This window comes from Malaclemys terrapin, chromosome 11 (genome assembly GCF_027887155.1).
Source record: "Malaclemys terrapin pileata isolate rMalTer1 chromosome 11, rMalTer1.hap1, whole genome shotgun sequence".
NCBI classification, from domain to species: domain Eukaryota; kingdom Metazoa; phylum Chordata; order Testudines; family Emydidae; genus Malaclemys; species Malaclemys terrapin.
This window is the reverse complement of record NC_071515.1, coordinates 41,198,651-41,215,712: the sequence shown is the minus strand read 5'-3', so window position 1 is coordinate 41,215,712 and position 17,062 is coordinate 41,198,651. Positions and strand designations below refer to the sequence as shown.

The 17,062-nt window shown below is 39.7% G+C and overlaps 1 protein-coding gene across 1 annotated transcript in view; it reads left to right on the top strand.

Annotated features, from left to right (window-relative positions):
* The window catches only part of DCAF17 (DDB1 and CUL4 associated factor 17), a 43,568-nt gene extending 30,035 nt beyond the window's left edge, over positions 1-13,533 (top strand). Inside the window, exons 11-15 of the mRNA XM_054043650.1 lie at positions 217-326; positions 4,242-4,329; positions 6,702-6,785; positions 9,579-9,734; positions 10,420-13,533. Of these exons, the coding sequence (XP_053899625.1) occupies positions 217-326; positions 4,242-4,329; positions 6,702-6,785; positions 9,579-9,734; positions 10,420-10,608 (627 nt within the window). The 3' untranslated portion in view covers positions 10,609-13,533. The remainder of the gene's footprint in view (positions 1-216; positions 327-4,241; positions 4,330-6,701; positions 6,786-9,578; positions 9,735-10,419) is intronic.
* Positions 13,534-17,062: the final 3,529 nt, after the last annotated feature.

Here is a 17,062-nt window from a genome sequence, read left to right as displayed (position 1 = left end):
AATGTTACAACCCAGTGTGATGGAATTTCTTTAAGTCTTGGTGTTCCATAAGGGTTTGTTATTCCCCTTACTGATTTAGCTCCACTGCTGCTTCAACTTTTTGTAATGTCTATATGGTTCTACCTAGTACTGTAAACATAGATGGGTGGGAGCTGAGCTTTTCCAGTTTAATCAGATCTAAATATAATCATTCTAAGCCTTCTCTTCCACCTTCAGGCAAAAAATGGCATACAGGATATGAAGTGCTGTTCATTAGAACCCGACTGGATATATTTCCATCCAGATACTTCAGGCAGAATAATCCACGTGGGACCAAATTTGATAAAGTATGAGCAATAATTTTTTTTCAGAGCTTTCAGAGCAAAGAGGCTACTGGGTAACATCTAATTCACATCCTGATTTTAGGAGATGGCTAAGAGTTAGGATAATTATGGGGTTCCAGGAGTAATGCCATTGTTAATGTGTGTAGAGTCAGAAAAGTGCATCTGTAAAAATGACATCATGCAGGTTTTTTTTTACAAATTCTCTTTTTTTCTGACCTCCACATAAACTTGCACATTAAATAATTAACATTATATACAGTTACGGAAGGGCAAACTGGATCCTTCGTGATATATGAGGTAGGAAGAATCCAGTTTACTCTTCCATGAGAGAGTGCATGTATATATAACACAAAATTTATTACCTGTGCAAATTTATGGTAATGGACCATAGAATACCATTGGCTTGTTAAATAGGGATGAGAATTTCATAGCTCTTGCAGCCTTAGGGTGTTATGATCCCAATTGTAACTATAAAAATGACTCCATCTTAGATATGTTTGCTTGTTTTCTTAACATGTTTTTTGGTACTGTAAGCAATAGAGAGGCAGTGCAATTAGGAAAAATAAGCTGGATTATGTTCTGCCTTGTATATCCTCCAGAACGCGACATTCTTTTGGAAGACACTACTACTAGTGAGGATACAAGAAGCCAGAAAGACCAGAGTTTAATTTTCCGACACCAGGTTGAGTCTAGAGCACTATTAAAGGGCCATCTGCCAGAAAAGGAGCATGCTGGGAAAGGCTCCTATACAAAGAGTGAGCCCACAGTTATACTTAATAGTGCTCTTTAGAGAGAATAAGCTGTAATTCTTGTGTATGAAAATAGCTCTGAAAAAATAGTAAAAATAGCTGTGATTTTGCTTACATAGGAAAACTTTTCTTTAATTTGTATTTTGCTAATCTATGTAACAATCCAGATGCTTTTTAAGAATTCCAGCTTCCACTATCACAAGTTCATTCACATGCCTTAAGAATAAACCTTTGAGACCCAAACCCCTTTTTGGGTGTATAAGCTTTGATCAACTAATGCTGTGCATTTTCTATTTCCTACCAGCAGATTTAACCTGTTAAAACAAATGTGACTTTATCATTCAGACCATTGACCATTTTCTACTGTCCGGCAGTCTTTGCTTGCCATTGCTTCTCATTGATTTCCTCTCTGTACCTCACCCCAAAGTTCGTTTATGGGAATTTCATTCCAAAGTTTGCAAGTTTTTTGGCTTTGCACTGAAAGGGCACTTTAAGTGTAAGCAGAAATTAACTCCTGAGGGAGCCAAGTAAGGAATCAGGCCAGATTTGCTCTTCCAATGCCATCTGAAAAGAGTGGAACTGGGCCAAATTTTATCCCCTCCACTACTTTTAAGATGATGTACAAATGAGCCCAGCATATCTGCCAGTCATTTTACTTCCCCTTCCTGACCCATCAATTTTAAATTTTGTACACCCTGGGATGTCAACTCTAGAATATGCACAATTTGATTTGAATGTCTCATCTTCTGAGACTCCTATGGTGACAAGCCCATGATAACTTACTTCCTAGCCCAAATATTCCCACACTGTTCCCCCACCATGGTGAGCATGCAATTGCTTTCTGATACTCCTACTGACAGTCTGATACAAACCCTCATTCTGTTCAGCTAAAAGATCTGGGGCCCAAGTCCAGACTGCAAGAGAATGGATTTGGGATAGGATGGGCGGGAAAGAGGACGGAACAATGTCTTCTTTTAACAATGAAAATTGTGGTTATTAAACTGAACGAACTGTAAACAAGTGGCCTTCCTTGAGGCAGCCCTGCCAGTGATCCCTTGCCTCAGTTTCTCTCTTGGGTTCCCAGTAGGTCCACATGAGCTTTTTCCTCTAGTCCTCCTACAGTTTATTAGCCAAAACACAGTGCAAACATCCCAAACCAAATGTCCCACAGCATAGTCCACATCAACCCTGTGCAAGTAATCTTTGAGCCCTGGCTTCATTCTCACCATCCTGGTGTCTTTTACCAGATGTGGACTCTTGGAGTCCTCCTCTGACCCTCCACCCCAGCCCTTTCTTCTGGGGCTCAACCTACTCTTCCTAGGGGGAATTCTCACAGTCTCTCCACTGGGACCCAGCTCTCTGGCAAAGAGACATCAGCAGATAAGCCTCTCTGCTGCTCCCCTTCCGGTAGCCCTCTCTGGCTTAGAAGCAGCAGACACTTCCCTCTGCTGTTCCTCCTGTCTTCAGCTCTCTCTTGCCCAGCTCGGGGACATTGGCCAGCAAACCCCTCTTGCTGCCCTCTCACAGAAACCACCTTCTCTCTGGCAACTCTCATCTCCAAGTCTTCTCCCAACAACCCAACGTATCTCACCACGCCGCTTAGAGTTCCCCAAGTGCTGCCCCACCCTATTAATTAACCCAACTGGAGCACCTGGACTGGAACAGGAGAGCTGAGCCCTGTTTCACTTAAAGGGCCAGCTACTCTGTTACACACACCAATGACAATCATCTTACTGCATACCGTTTTTCCCCCCAAATAGAAAATATATTTTAAGGAGACTGCTTAAGTGCTGGTTCTGAAACTTTAGTTGATCATTTCTTTACTTTTTAGAGTTTAAAATCTCAGCTCTCTATAAAATGATGTATCAGAGCTTTCTCCCTCCCCCCAAAGGAATAATTTTTCAAACTTAACATTATTAATACAAGTATACTTATGGGGAGTTTAATTTCTGTTGCTTGAATGTATTTTAAAAGTTAAATACATGCATCGAAGCACAAAATGTTTTGGTCAACTCCCACAAATATACAGTAGTTCTTATTGCAGAAGACATCTTTATTTACATTGATCTACATTTTAATTTAAAAAATATTTTGAAAACAAGACGAGAACTAAATTTTGTCAGAGGGAAAATGTAGTCAAGGTTGTATTTTTGAAGCCTAGTTCGGGAAATATCTAAACAACAAAGGCAGATTTCACTCTATTATTTCCTGTAAGGGATAAAGACTAAATTCTACTTCAGTATTGTCCCCTTTTCCCTAAATGTTATGTTACTGTGGCTCATTTTATCAAATTTAAAAAAAAATCATTTTATGAATAAAATTGGGCATATTTCTGTAGAGAATTACTGTTCCCTAAAGGCTAGTATGGCTTATTTTCTATTACGGAGTGGCCACTATTTGTTTTGTGGTAGTGCCTAGAGGCCCTATTACAGGATCATTGTACTAGGCAATGAATACACACATATCCCACCCCCAAAGAACTACAGTCATAGTTATCTTATGTTGCTTCCATCAGTGAATCCTGAGCTGGTTCAACAGCTTTGTAAACATGTAGGAAGAAGTGTAAAACACTGATAACTAGCAATGGACCCAAGCTAAAAGCCCATATCCAAGCCCTCTTCTGAACTTTGGAAGAAGTCAGATCCAAATTTCAATTGTACAGCTCAATCTCGTAGCTATTCCTGAGGTTCTCTCAAAGGAAAACTTGCATATGGAGTGGTCTCAGTAGTATGCATTGTGGAATGTTAAAGTTTAGTGACATAATTCTGACCAGTCCTCCCCTACATGACTCCAACTTAGGCTGAGAAGTACTAGGCCAAAGAATTACCACCAACCTATAGCACCCGGAGAATTTATAAACCAACCAGCATCAGGAATTCTAGAAGAAACATCTGCAGACTTCCACATAGTGGATGTGAGCAACGGTAGAATTCAATAAGGAAACATACTGTATATTCTAGAACTGATGTGCTAATCAGATGTAATAAAATAGCACAGATAAATGTGTTACAGTAATAACATCTTTAAAATGTGGTATATATTTACCCTGTACAGTATTTGAAAGAAGTTATGACTGTAACTTATCTGTGCTATTTTAGTACATCTGATTTTAGAAATCACAGCATATTAGATTTTAACATGACTCATTTTATATCTTATTTTTTTTAAGGATATTGAAGCTGAAGGAAATTGAAAATAATAAATACCAACAAGAAATAGCAGAAGATTTTGTCATCGTGGCCAACAGGCAGAACAATGTGAGGTTATAGCAGGAAATTCTTAATACAAACAATACATTTTACTTTTGCATGATTATATAGTGTATGTAGGTGATTTATATGCATATGTATATCAGTGTATTGTGTGGGCCTGATCCAAAGCCTATTGAAAGACACTTTGACTTCAACAGTCTTTGCATCAGGCCTGTGTGAGAGGAATTTCAAAGACAATTACATTTTCAGGGTATCTCACTGAAACCTTCTATCACTTTTTAGGTTCTTGGTATCCATTGTGAACAATGCAAATAGTTGCCTGGGTAAACCTTAAGTAGCATACAAAGATGGATTTCTTTGGCAAGGAGGTGTCACTGACTTAAGTCATAATTATATGCAAATTTGATAGTAATCAAGTTCAAATGGCTGAAAAATGTCAAGCCTGGTGAAACAAACATTCGTGACAGCAAACCACAAAAACCAAATGGGAATGCTAAAAAGTCCAAACCCCTCTCTGGTGAATGTTAGTGAAAAACCTTTGATGACACTGCTGTAGCTTAGAATTGCAGTTTGCTTCAGCAGAGACTTGTAGGGTTTTTCATAGTTTATGAATGCTGAGACCCTTGCAGTCAGTGACACTGCTTTTGAAGTTCCCCCATAAATAAAAATGTGTGTATTTAAAATCTACATAATGTCAATAGTAAAACTCCCATCAAATCAGTAGGGGCAGGAGTAGTGCCAAGTGACACTCCTTTTCTTTTCTTTTCTTTTTCCTAGGATTTTGTTTAGGGAGGATGATCTTGGCTTGGGAATAGGAGTCAAGAGATGTGAGTTCTAATTCTGCCACAACCTTCTCTTGTGACCTTCCTTAGCTAAGACACGAAGGGCCCAATTCTGAGAGGTGCTGAGGATTCTCAAGTCCTATTGATGTCCAGTGGGAATTGAGGACACTCATCACATTCAGGATCAGGCTCTTAATGCTGCTATGCTCCCATTTTCTCAACTATGCAATGAGGATAATAGCACCCACCTCACAGGAGTGTTGCAAGGATATATTCATTAATGTTTGTAAATCACTTTGAGAAAGTAGAAATAATGTGGTGAAGATGGTGGTTTAATAAGAACACAAGAATGGCCATACTGGATCAGACCAATGGTCCATCTAGCCCAGTATCCTGTCTTCCGACAGCGGCCAGTGCCAGATGCTTCAGAGGGAATGAACAAAACAGGCAGTTATCAAGTGATCCATGTCATCTAGTCCCAGCTTCTGGCAATCAGGAGCTAAGGGATACCCAGAGCATGGTGTTGCATCCCTTGATTTTTTTATTGGCAGTCTTCTTTTACTCACCAGTGTACCTATTTGCTAAATGAAGCGTCTTCCATTTAAGAGATCCTTATGAGCTGGATTGCTGCCTGATTATTTGTACTGTAATTTCCTAAATATTAGATTATTGATGTAGGCCACATAGGCGCAACCCAATTGACTTCAAAGTGGTTGTGCACAGCCAGGTGCAGGATTGGGACCTAAATTGCTGGCTTGACTTCGATATTTCTAACTAACCTAATCTTTCTGTAGAAACTGTAATTACCTCAAGTCACTAAAAAATACTCCAATCAACAAAAATAATTGAATCAACAACATTACACAATCTACATGCTAGAATTTCTACAGTGAAATTAGGTTCACTGGCATATCAAGGGATAAAATAGAGGAAGAACAGGATAACGGGGGAAATCTTTAAAGATGTGAAAAATGTTCCTGTTTCCTCTGCAGGGAGTGGGGAACGAAATAGTTTTAAAGGAGGAAAGGCGGTTTAGTGCTGTCTTTTTTACCTTGTATTATATTATATCTTTATATAGTTTTAATTTCAAACAATCCTAAAATGCTTCACCAACCCCATGGGGCAGGGATCATCTTTTTGCATTTGTACAGCATAGAGCCATGACTAGGGCTCCGAGATGCTATAGTATTACAAATAATAATAATAACCACCTAGAGCATATTAAAGTCCAACCCTGGAATAGATGGTGGCAGCCAGCCTAGGCATAGCACAGTAGTGGAACAAGCCTTGGGGGAAGTTTGGCCAAAGGACACAAGGGCAAGGAGGACTCCTGCTCCGAAGGAGTCTTCAGTGTCCTCTCAGCTCAGACAGGAAATCAGATTTTTAGGAGGGCTGTAAAACGTCTCAGCTAAAACAATGAATGATGCTTAATAAACTGATTTATTTGCTCCTGTACAGACTGTCTGTACTTTCTGTGTACTAAAGATAGCGTTGTGTTTTAGTCTTTTTAAAAGCTTTACCAAATTTCAAATAAAATGAATATACTGCTAAGAAAAGTATACACATCCTATATTATTACCTGCCACGCAGACTTACACTCTCTCTCTTTTTCTTTTTTTTAATTCTGTGTCTAAGGCGAACTCCTCAGTAACTGTAACCGCTTCTGGTCGAGTAGTGAAAAAGCGTTTTAACCTGCTGGATGATGACCCAGAACAAGAGGTAATTGGGATACAGTGAGCTAAAAAGGACCAAAAGATTGGCAAGGAGTTGAGCCATCAAGGCTTATCTCTCGTTACAAGTGCAGTCGCTGGAACTTTTAGCTACATTAAGCTCTACATTCATTCTTTATCCCTCTCCTTCTGCTGCCTTCATTCCCCTCCCTTTGCTTTCTTCTCCCATCTTTATCTCTTTCTTCTTTTTTGTTGCTATTGGTGCCTGAAAGAGTCTTCCTCATTTAAGGACTGATCCTACTCCCATTGAAGTCAATGGCAAAACACTCAGTGACTTAAGTGGTATGAGACCAAACCCTTAATGTGAGAAACTACGACCATTCTCTCCTTTCAGATCTCTTCTTAAAACATTTCTACTGACAAACTTTTAAGCAGTAAATACAAAGAAACAAAATTTTAAATTATATTTTTGCTTTGAGACTGGATTGTCCGATTTCCAGACTCTGGTGTGTGGTGTCTGAACTACATTGTCTCTTCACTCTGCTGTAGTATGTAAACTCAAGCCAGGGACCATCTCTTCCTTTGCTTTGAACAGGACTGAACACACACTGATACATTATTGACTGTGAACAAAAATACTCTGTCACTAGTCACTCATGAAATTTTTCTTTGTTTTCAATTAAATCGAACAATTTAAAGAAAGTGGGTGGTGGTGGGAACCCCTGTGACATCACAATTCAGGTTTAAGCTACAATGTGGCTATATAAAATCATAGGACTGGAAGGGACCTCAAGAGGTCATCCAGTCCCCTGCACTCATGACAGAACTAAGTATGTTCTAGACCATCCCTGACTGGTGTTTGTCTAACCTGCTCTTATAAATCTCCAATGATGGAGATTCCACAACCTCCCTAGGCAATTTATTCAAGTGCTTAACTGGAATATGATAAATATGCGAGAACACTACAGAGCAGGTCTGATCCAGATCCTCAGATTAACTATGATGTATCCTTCCTGCTTGCTGATCTCTTCCCAGTTTTATTTCTTCTTTATTTCATTCATTCATTCAATCTTTGCATTTTGTTTCAACTTGGACAAGAAACAAGTATGGGAATTTCTAGTTCATGAGGCTGGAGCTTGCCCCTGCTGATAGTCTTGAAGTAGTCTTCTTTTTCATTTTGTTAGTTTATATTCATTTTATTTTACCCTGGATATAAATACATTATAGTCTTGAAGACTATGAAGAATGTGTCAAGCCTGCTGTGACTTTGCCACTCCTAAGTAATGCAGACATTGAAAACAGGATGGGGAGCAGAGGGGGCCATCAGAGAGAGAGAAACTGGTGGTTGAATCCCCCAAGATTCAATGTAAGACTTTTTGCTAGATCATTCTAGCTAAAGTGCTTCAGCTAAACCTCCCTTCCCCCTAGTCTTCTCTTCCCAACCCCACAAAGGTAACTAAGGAATGAGCCAGAAGATTTTCTCCAGTTATCTGAACAGCACTTTTCTGAAATAGGCCTGTTATATCCGCACTTAAAGACAGGACCCTGATATGACCTTAGTTAGATAACATGGGTTGTCAGATAAATAACGTTTGGATAGTTTAGGCTACACTGTTATGAAAAGAGGTCTGAAGCATCTAATTGGCCAGTGAAAGTTCTGAGGGTTTGGGTACCCATGTAACTGCATAGTTCACCACTCTTTGGTCAGGTTAGCCTACCTCAAATTTTGATGCCAATGGATCCTAACTAGAGGAGTTAGTCAGCCATCTTGGTAAATTGCAGGGAAATTATTTAAGGTTTGGTTTTTTTAATTGAATATTTTCAAATTAAAAACACTACATTGCCAAGGTCTTCACATAGTGTTTGAAAAACATTTTTTAGCTCTCAGCTAGGACTCAGCTGAAATTCATACGGAAATGAGAATTCTAATTCCTCAGCTTCTGGCAACCATTTCCACTCTTGTTTCCATGGGAATGGATACCAGCTCAGTGAAAACAGGATACGTTTTTACATAGCCCTTAAAACTTGGAGTTAATTTATATTCATTTATAATCAACAGAATAAAAATTCCACAAAGACACTTAAGTAGTCAGAACTCCACAGATTTTGTTCCTGCTATTGAGCTTTATGCTCTGAACTATGTAGGAAATACATTTCCTTAGATTTAGACAGGAGAAGAGCAAAGAAGTCATTTAGGGTATGTCTCCCCTGCATCAGGGTGTGAGCCTCCCAGCCTGGTCCACAGACTTGTGCTAGCGCTCTAAAAAATAGCGGTGTAGACAGTGCTTACTTACATGTGTTGATAATAGCTATTCTAAAACAGTCTTTCCCCCCATCATCAACTGGAGCTGCTGACTGTACGTGTAGAGGTATGTAACTTTAAAGAGAGGCTGCAGGAGTTTGTGACTTACATTACCCTAGTAATTTTCTCAAATCTCACCGTCTAGATGTTGACAACAGGTTTAAGTCATATTGCTGCTAATGTGTATAAGCAAATGGCACTGAAGTGATGCCTTTCTTCCTCTATCTTACATTTCCTACATGGTGTGTGTAAAGCCCTTATACTCACACACTGAGACAGTACAGGACCCTGTTTTCTCTTCTTCCTCTTATATGGGGGCTCTGCTGAAATGCACTGAATAGTCTGTGGTTGGAAAGATGCCTATAGCTTACTATCTGGATGGCAAAGATTTTCCTGATGAATGATGGCAGATCTGTGAACTAGAACGCCTTCCATTTCTTTCCTTTCCCCTTCCCAAAAAACATATGTAAAGTTCTTTTAAAAATAACTGTAAGAGTCTATTTATTAACTGGTCAACTTGAGATTTTGTTTTTTCATAAGACTTTCAAAATTGTGGACTATGAAGATGAGCTGGATTTGTTATCCGTTGTGGCAGTTACTCAGATAGGAGCTGATGGGAAAGCTCACCTTGACTTTCACTGTAATGAACATGGGATTCTACTTAAGAGTATTCCATTAGTGGAATCTTGGGATGTGGTGAGTATAATCCACTGAATTCATCTTACAGTAACATTCCTCTGTATCCCCTTAACACACCGCTTTGCTTCCAAGTAACTGTTTTGTTCAAATTTTTGAGTCAGATGTACAATACAGATCCTACTGGCAATTCCCATGTATAGTATCTGTGGCAAAAATTACTCAGTTGAACTTCCAAGTATTCTGTGATACAGTAGTTCATTTATCTGAAAATCTCCATAATCTTAAATCAGGATTTATCAACTGCATTGAAAAATGTATCTTTTGACAGTTATAAAATGCTTATCAACCTAAGCCTTGATCCCACAAACACTTGTGTGTGTGCACTTAACTTTACAACCTTTGAACAGTCCAACTGATGGCAGTGGAACTTCTCATGTGCACAAAATTAAGTATGGACCTAACTCTATGGGAATTTAGGTATTTAGACACCGAACACCCATTGATTTTAATGGGAATTAGGTTACTTAATACTTTTGAAATTCTGAACCATGGTTTCTAAACACTGAACTTGCTTTATCTGAAAGACCAATTATCCATATATGCTTTTTGTCATGTGTACTAGGAAAATGAACAGTGTTCTGCTGTAATTTTTTAATCAGTTCTAGGGAAGTCGTATTTACATGGTACTTACACCAGCCTCTGGGAAATGAAGCTGTCATTCAAAATTATTTTCTCATTGCAGACTTACAATCACGAAGTTTACTTTGACAGAGACATTGTGTTACATATAGAACAAAAGCCTAACAGGATCTTCATCTGTTATCTTTACCAAATGGTCTGTGATAGTGCAGAGGAAGATGAACATTCAAGCCTTGAAAAAGTGGAGAGAGTTTTTTGTAAAAAAGGGGGGAGAATTTTTGAACGTTTTTAAGAGAGAAAGACTTCTGCATAGACTTCACTCTACACAATATCCACGGACTTTGTCTCTTTGGACTAGTCAAATATTATGTTTTAACCACTGTGTGTTAAAATGTATATTTTGAGCTTAAGTATTTGTATTACTGTCAGGGTTTTTTAATTTCTCTTTTGCATATAAAGATAGTTGTATGTATTTCCATAGACCACAATTTAACTTCATTTATTTACCTTTTACTTTTGCTACTGATTATGATATTGTAACACAAATAATGATCAGATTTATTGTTCTTGTCCACTAACCAGTCTGATTGAAATACTGGGTATCAGGCACAAGGACTTGAACTTACTGACATCCATACTGTTCTGTATTCTCTTTTACTTATGCTTGGATCTTATATTGCAACTTTCTTTTAATTAGTCTATATTAAAGTAAAGTTTTCTGGGCTAAAATTATATGGCTAATGAAGTCAATCTGTAATGTGGTTGACAGCTCCAGGGCCTCCGCTATCACTGGCAAAATATACTTGTATTGATACTATCTAATATTGGAATCCATATGTCACCTTTTTAATTCAATTTTAAAGAGTAATTTCTTAGGAATATTAATGGTATATATTAAAATAGAAAATTTAAACAATATGAATCTGAACCCAACAAATATTTAAACATTCAAAATACAACTGCACCCTGCAGTACCTAGGCTGTGTTGGTGGATATTTTGTAATTTATTATCCAGTATAAAACAAGTCCAGAAAAACAGTGCTTATGTTACATGTAGAAATAGTTCAGGGTCTTTTGAATATGAAAGTAGTTGAGACCGCCTACAGATCCAGGATGAGGGCCGTGGTTGACAAATCCACTACTCAGGCACAGTGGAGCAGCCAAACACAAGGACAAGCTCCTCTGCAGGAGACAGGTCTTTCCTCAGGATCTGGTCCCATGCTGTGGAACGAATTCCCACAGGAAGGAAGGACCACCATAAACCTCACCACCTTTCACTCCATGTGCAAGGCATGCTTCAACTTGTCTTCTCTAATATAAACACACAGCATCTTGTAGATATTTTAAACAAAATCTACCAAACAAAAACACTACAGCGCACACACAATTGTTTCCTGAGGAGAGAATAATAGGATGAACCGCATGTGACAGATTTGTTACATCATTTAATGCACTGCTTGAAGGTGCTCAGATACTACAGTGATGAATGCAGTATAAGAACCTATATAGATTAGAATTTTAATCAATAATAACTGGGCTCTATTCTGAAATAGTAGCGGTATCAATATAGACAGCAATTCTGCAAGATGCTAAATTATCTCAGTGGAAGCCAATAGGAAGTAATAAGTAAGAATCATTAGTGAGACCTGGAAAAATGTCACATGGACTGAAGGAAAGAAAAACTAAAAAGATAGGTTGTAGGCAGTAGACCAATCTCCAAGTACCCAAAAAACTTACATCTCTGCCCCGGGCAGTTAAGAGTTACACAAAGAGGATTTAAAAAACCCAAAATGTAAGTCTCTTCCCCCTTATTGGTTTTAGAGTTGATTAGCAATAGACTATTTGATCATCAAAAGGGCACACTACATATTGCATTACTCTTCTTGTGACACGGAGGCCCCATGTAACCCTGAACAACTAGATTTGGCAGGAAGCAATAAAGGCAGAGATGCACAGGAACTTCCTCAGAGTGCCAATTGGGCAGAGCTGGTATTGAGTCTGTCTCCCTGGCAAACTTATGGCAGATCTGCAGAGTTGCTATTGTTATCTAAAAAAAAACCCATTCAACCTTTTCTTGACACTTTTTTTCACTTCTTGTTTTCCAAATTGCTGTTTTGTGATCATTACATGTGTGGTCAAAACATTTCATCTCTGAATGGGAAATTTCTATTTCCAGTTGTAACGTCTTCATTGGCCTATTATACATTGTACAATGGAGTTAGCTGTTGATCTGAAAATCTGTTTATGTTTACATGGGTTTGTGACACTTTCCAAAGACTGTGTTTACAGGGACAGGAATTATTGTCCATTAACAATAAGTAAGCAGAACATTTGCACTTCTGTTTATCAATTTGGATCAATTTATAATTCCAAAAATGTTCTTGTGATCTAACAGCATCCGAATGCCAAAGGGCAAAAGACTCACTGGTATCTGGTAGTGAGTTTCAGCTGCCCGGATCAGTTGAATGTACCCCAGTTCACAGATATGATAACCTGTATGTAAAAGGTGGCATGTAAGATATCATTAGAGCGCTAATAACATACTGATCATTAATATAATTGTGTGGTGTACGGAGGACAAATTCAAAATTTCAAACATGTTGAAAGTTATGTTATTAAAGTCTCTGACAGACAAAGGAAGGTGGTTTTGCCACCTTGAAGATATTTCCAAGGTACATTAAGAGAAAATGGGCCTGCAGTTTACATAGAAGATAAAACAGGACCATCAAGACAGCAGGGGAGGAGGCTGCAGGAAACATCAATTTGCAGTTTAGCAAACACCAGTGGGTGGGTAAGAAGCCAGCAAGGAACTTTCACCGGCAGATTCTCTGTCGCCTTCCTGACACCTTGAATTAACTTTACGTTAGGGGGGTAATCTTCAGGAGAATCTATTTCTAAGGTTCACTGGACTGTAAAGGAAAGGAACAAAGAACCCCAAGTTTTATTTCGTTTAAGAAGACAAAGGAACTGAGCACTTAGGACTTTGTAGGAGATACTGACCAGAGGGGTTAGTCAGACATCTTGCTGGAAGGTAGTAAGATGAGAATCTTCCATTGAACCAAGACTGTTGTTAAGTCAGTCTCTAAAAAGTGTTTTTCACTTTTATTTGCTTGTATCCATTTCCAACTCTATCCTTTATACTTGAACTCACATAAATCTCTCTTTTTGTTAATAAACTTGTTTTACTTTTAATAAACCAACCCAGTGCTGTGTATGATTTAAAGTGAATGTTTACTCCAGTTAATGTGGCAGCTGCTGGGTGTTGTATCTTTAAAGGAACAAACAAATATTAATATCACTGTGAATGGTCCAAGAGAGGGCTGGACATTGCACAGCAGATGGTTCTGGAAAATTCTGGGACTGAAGGCTGTTGGGGTCATCTCACCTGGTGTAACCAGAGTTAGTGTATGTCAGAGTGTGACTGGGGTGGAACAAGCAGGCTGCTGGAATCAGAGTTGCTGAGTGAGAGCTACATAACACACAGACACTCACTGCATGCTTATACGCTGGTTGGGAGCATCCAAACGAAGGAACAACAACAGCAAAGCATTTTAAGGCACTCAAGGTTACAGGGCAAGTAGTGACAACCCCCCACTGGTATGGATTGCACCCCAGAATATCATATTCATCCAGTACTGTTTTATTAAAACATGTTCTGCCATAAAATTTGCTTTCATATAACTTCACGTTAGTACATACAATGGTAGAATATCAAATCAGACTAAAACAAGGCAGACTCGTTCAGAGTATATGATAGAAGCACAGAGACATGGAGAGTACTCTTCTCTTCCTCTCCCCCTCCCTCAGTGTTCACCTGAGCAAAAGACTGGCACAGAGCAGCCCTTATGCTCACCTGCACTACATACCAGCAGTAGTAGTCATGCAGCTCCCAGTTCACATGTGGCCTGGGAAAATGGGCAATGTCAGGCCACAGCACCCCTGTGTGTTCATGTAAAGTTCTGCCTTCTATTCACACGTTAGGGAATAGACACAGAAAGTAGAAATGGTTGCAGTGATGTACTTTGGGTCTTTGTCATTTTGCTTCAATAGGCATTTCTACTGCCCCTTTAGTATCCCAAAAGCACACTGGACCACCAGTTTGACATGACAGAGGCAGTCGTCAAATTACCAGTTGTTAATATCCTCATAATTTTCCTCAGAGTAACAAAGGGAGTGCAAGGTCCTTGTTAATCACAGCTGACACAGCAGCAGCACTAATATCTCTGGTGTGTAATGAAAAGGTATTCTTGCATATTCCTTCCTGTACAAGCTTGAATGATTCAATATAATATTCTAGCATCATGAACCTTGCCAAGCCATCCAGAGTTTGCATCCATGAAGTACCCTCTGTAGTCCACCACAGCCTGCCTGATCAATGAGAAGACAGACTCAGTTCATAGAATCATAGAATATCAGAGTTGGAAAGGACCTCAAGAGGTCATCTAGTCCAACCCCCTGCTCAAAGCAGGACCAATTCCCAGCTAAATCATCCCAGCCAGGGCTTTGTCAAGCCGGGCCTTAAAAACCTCCAAGGAAGGAGACTCCACTACCTCCCTACGTAACGCATTCCAGTGTTTCACCACCCTCCTAGTGAAATAGTTTTTCCTGATATCCAACCTGGACCTCCCCCACTGTAACTTGAGACCATTGCTCCTTGTTCTGTCATCTGCCACCACTGAGAACAGCCGAGCTCCATCCTCTTTGGAACCCCACTTCAGGTAGTTGAAGGCTGCTATCAAATCCCCCCTCATTCTTTTCTTCTGGAGACTAAACAATCCCAGTTCCCCCAGCCTCTCCTCATAAGTCATGTGCTCCAGACCCCTAATCATTTTTGTTGCCCTCCGCTGGACTCTTTCCAATTTTTCCACATCCTTCTTGTAGAGTGGGGCCCAAAACTGGACACAGTATTCCAGACGAGGCCTCACCAATGTCGAATAAAGGGGAACGATCACGTTCCTCGATCTGCTGGCAGTGCCCCTACTTATACAGCCCAAAATGCCGTTAGCCTTCTTGGCAACAAGAGCACACTGTTGACTCATATCCAGCTTCTCGTCCACTGTGACCCCTAGGTCCTTTTCTGCAGAACTGCTACCTAGCCATTCGGTCCCTAGTCTGTAGCAGTGCATGGGATTCTTCCGTCCTAAGTGCAGGACTCTGCACTTGTCCTTGTTGAACCTCATCCGTTTTTTTTCGGCCCAATCCTCTAATTTGTCTAGGTCCCTCTGTATCCGATCCCTACCCTCTAGTGTATCTACCATGCCTCCTAGTTTAGTGTCATCTGCAAACTTGCTGAGAGTGCAGTCCACACCATCCTCCAGATGATTAATAAAGATATTAAACAAAACCGGCCCCAGGACCGACCCTTGGGGCACTCCGCTTGAAACCGGCTGCCAGTTGTAGAATTCTAAATCTGATTAGGGTAACAAAGAATTGGAAAATGAGTTCCGTGAATGATTCCAGTACAGTTTGGGAAGCTTCAGCATTGTTCAAAGCCATCCATTATTTCAGGATCACTTGTAACCTTGATCACACAAGTCTACAGCATTTACTTCATTGCACTCCACTCCTCCATTCCAATGTGATCTTCTACATGCCAAGGAGCATTAGTATGTGTTGGGGGCTAGTTCCCAGATGCCTATGACACCTCTCTTGTCACCAGGGATAACAGTTGTCCAATGCATTGTTTTATGGTGTAAGCTAAGCCTTTGTAAGGGATGTCAACCACAGCTGTCTCAGCTAGTCACTGTCAGTCCAGGAGTCATAACGTCCCACCAGTGGATAGAGCCTGATCTGGTTCAGAGTCTGCACTCCTCACAATTCAGTTCAGCATGTAGATCAGAAGTGGTGTGCCAAGTCTTCATTTATTCACTTTAATTTAAGGTTTTGTGTGCCAGTAATACGTTTTAACGTTTTTAAACGGTCTCTTTCTCTAAGTCTATAATGTATAACTAACTATTGTTGTATGTAAAGTAAATATTTTTAAAATGTTTTAGAAGCTTCATTTAAAATTAAATTAAAATGCAGAGCCCCCCAGACTGGTGCCCAGGACCTGAGCAGTGTGAGTGCCACTGAAAATCAGCTCGCGTGCCGCCTTCGGCACACGTGCCATAGGTTGCCTACCCCTGATGTAGATGAACCCAAATCTATACATATCCACTTGTCTTCTTTTCAGGTACCACCTCAGAATGCTCTGGATATTGTTACTATTGCTACACTGCTCTTCCTCCAGTATGTCATGCATCAAAATTCAGAAGTTGGAGGATGCAACTGTCAGCAGTGACAAAAAGGTCTCTGATACCAAGTGGCCACTGTGAGTCCCTTGGAAGAAGATTATGGGCTTTATGTAAGAAATTGTATAATCCTAGGTAGAAAGAAGGAGTGTTGCTGAATTACACATAGGCCATGGTACTGACAGCAGCTGATAGGGCATTATGAGAGAGATGCCCAGAAAGTCCTAGCATGAACTGCTAAAAAGAGGCGGGTGTGGACATAAAAATACAGTTGTGATAGAAGAAAACATTCTATTTTCACAGACCAACTGTGTAACTTACAACACAACTGGTTAAGGTGATCAATCCCATAACTGTTAACATACTCACAATCCTAGCTGTAGGTCTGGGTGAGATCCACTGGAGGATTAGAGCGTATAAATATTTATAATCCCCAATCCACCAATGAAATCTGATTGCATGGGCTTCCGCACCTGTGCAGAATCCCAGTTAAATCCAATAACAAACTTTAATTTT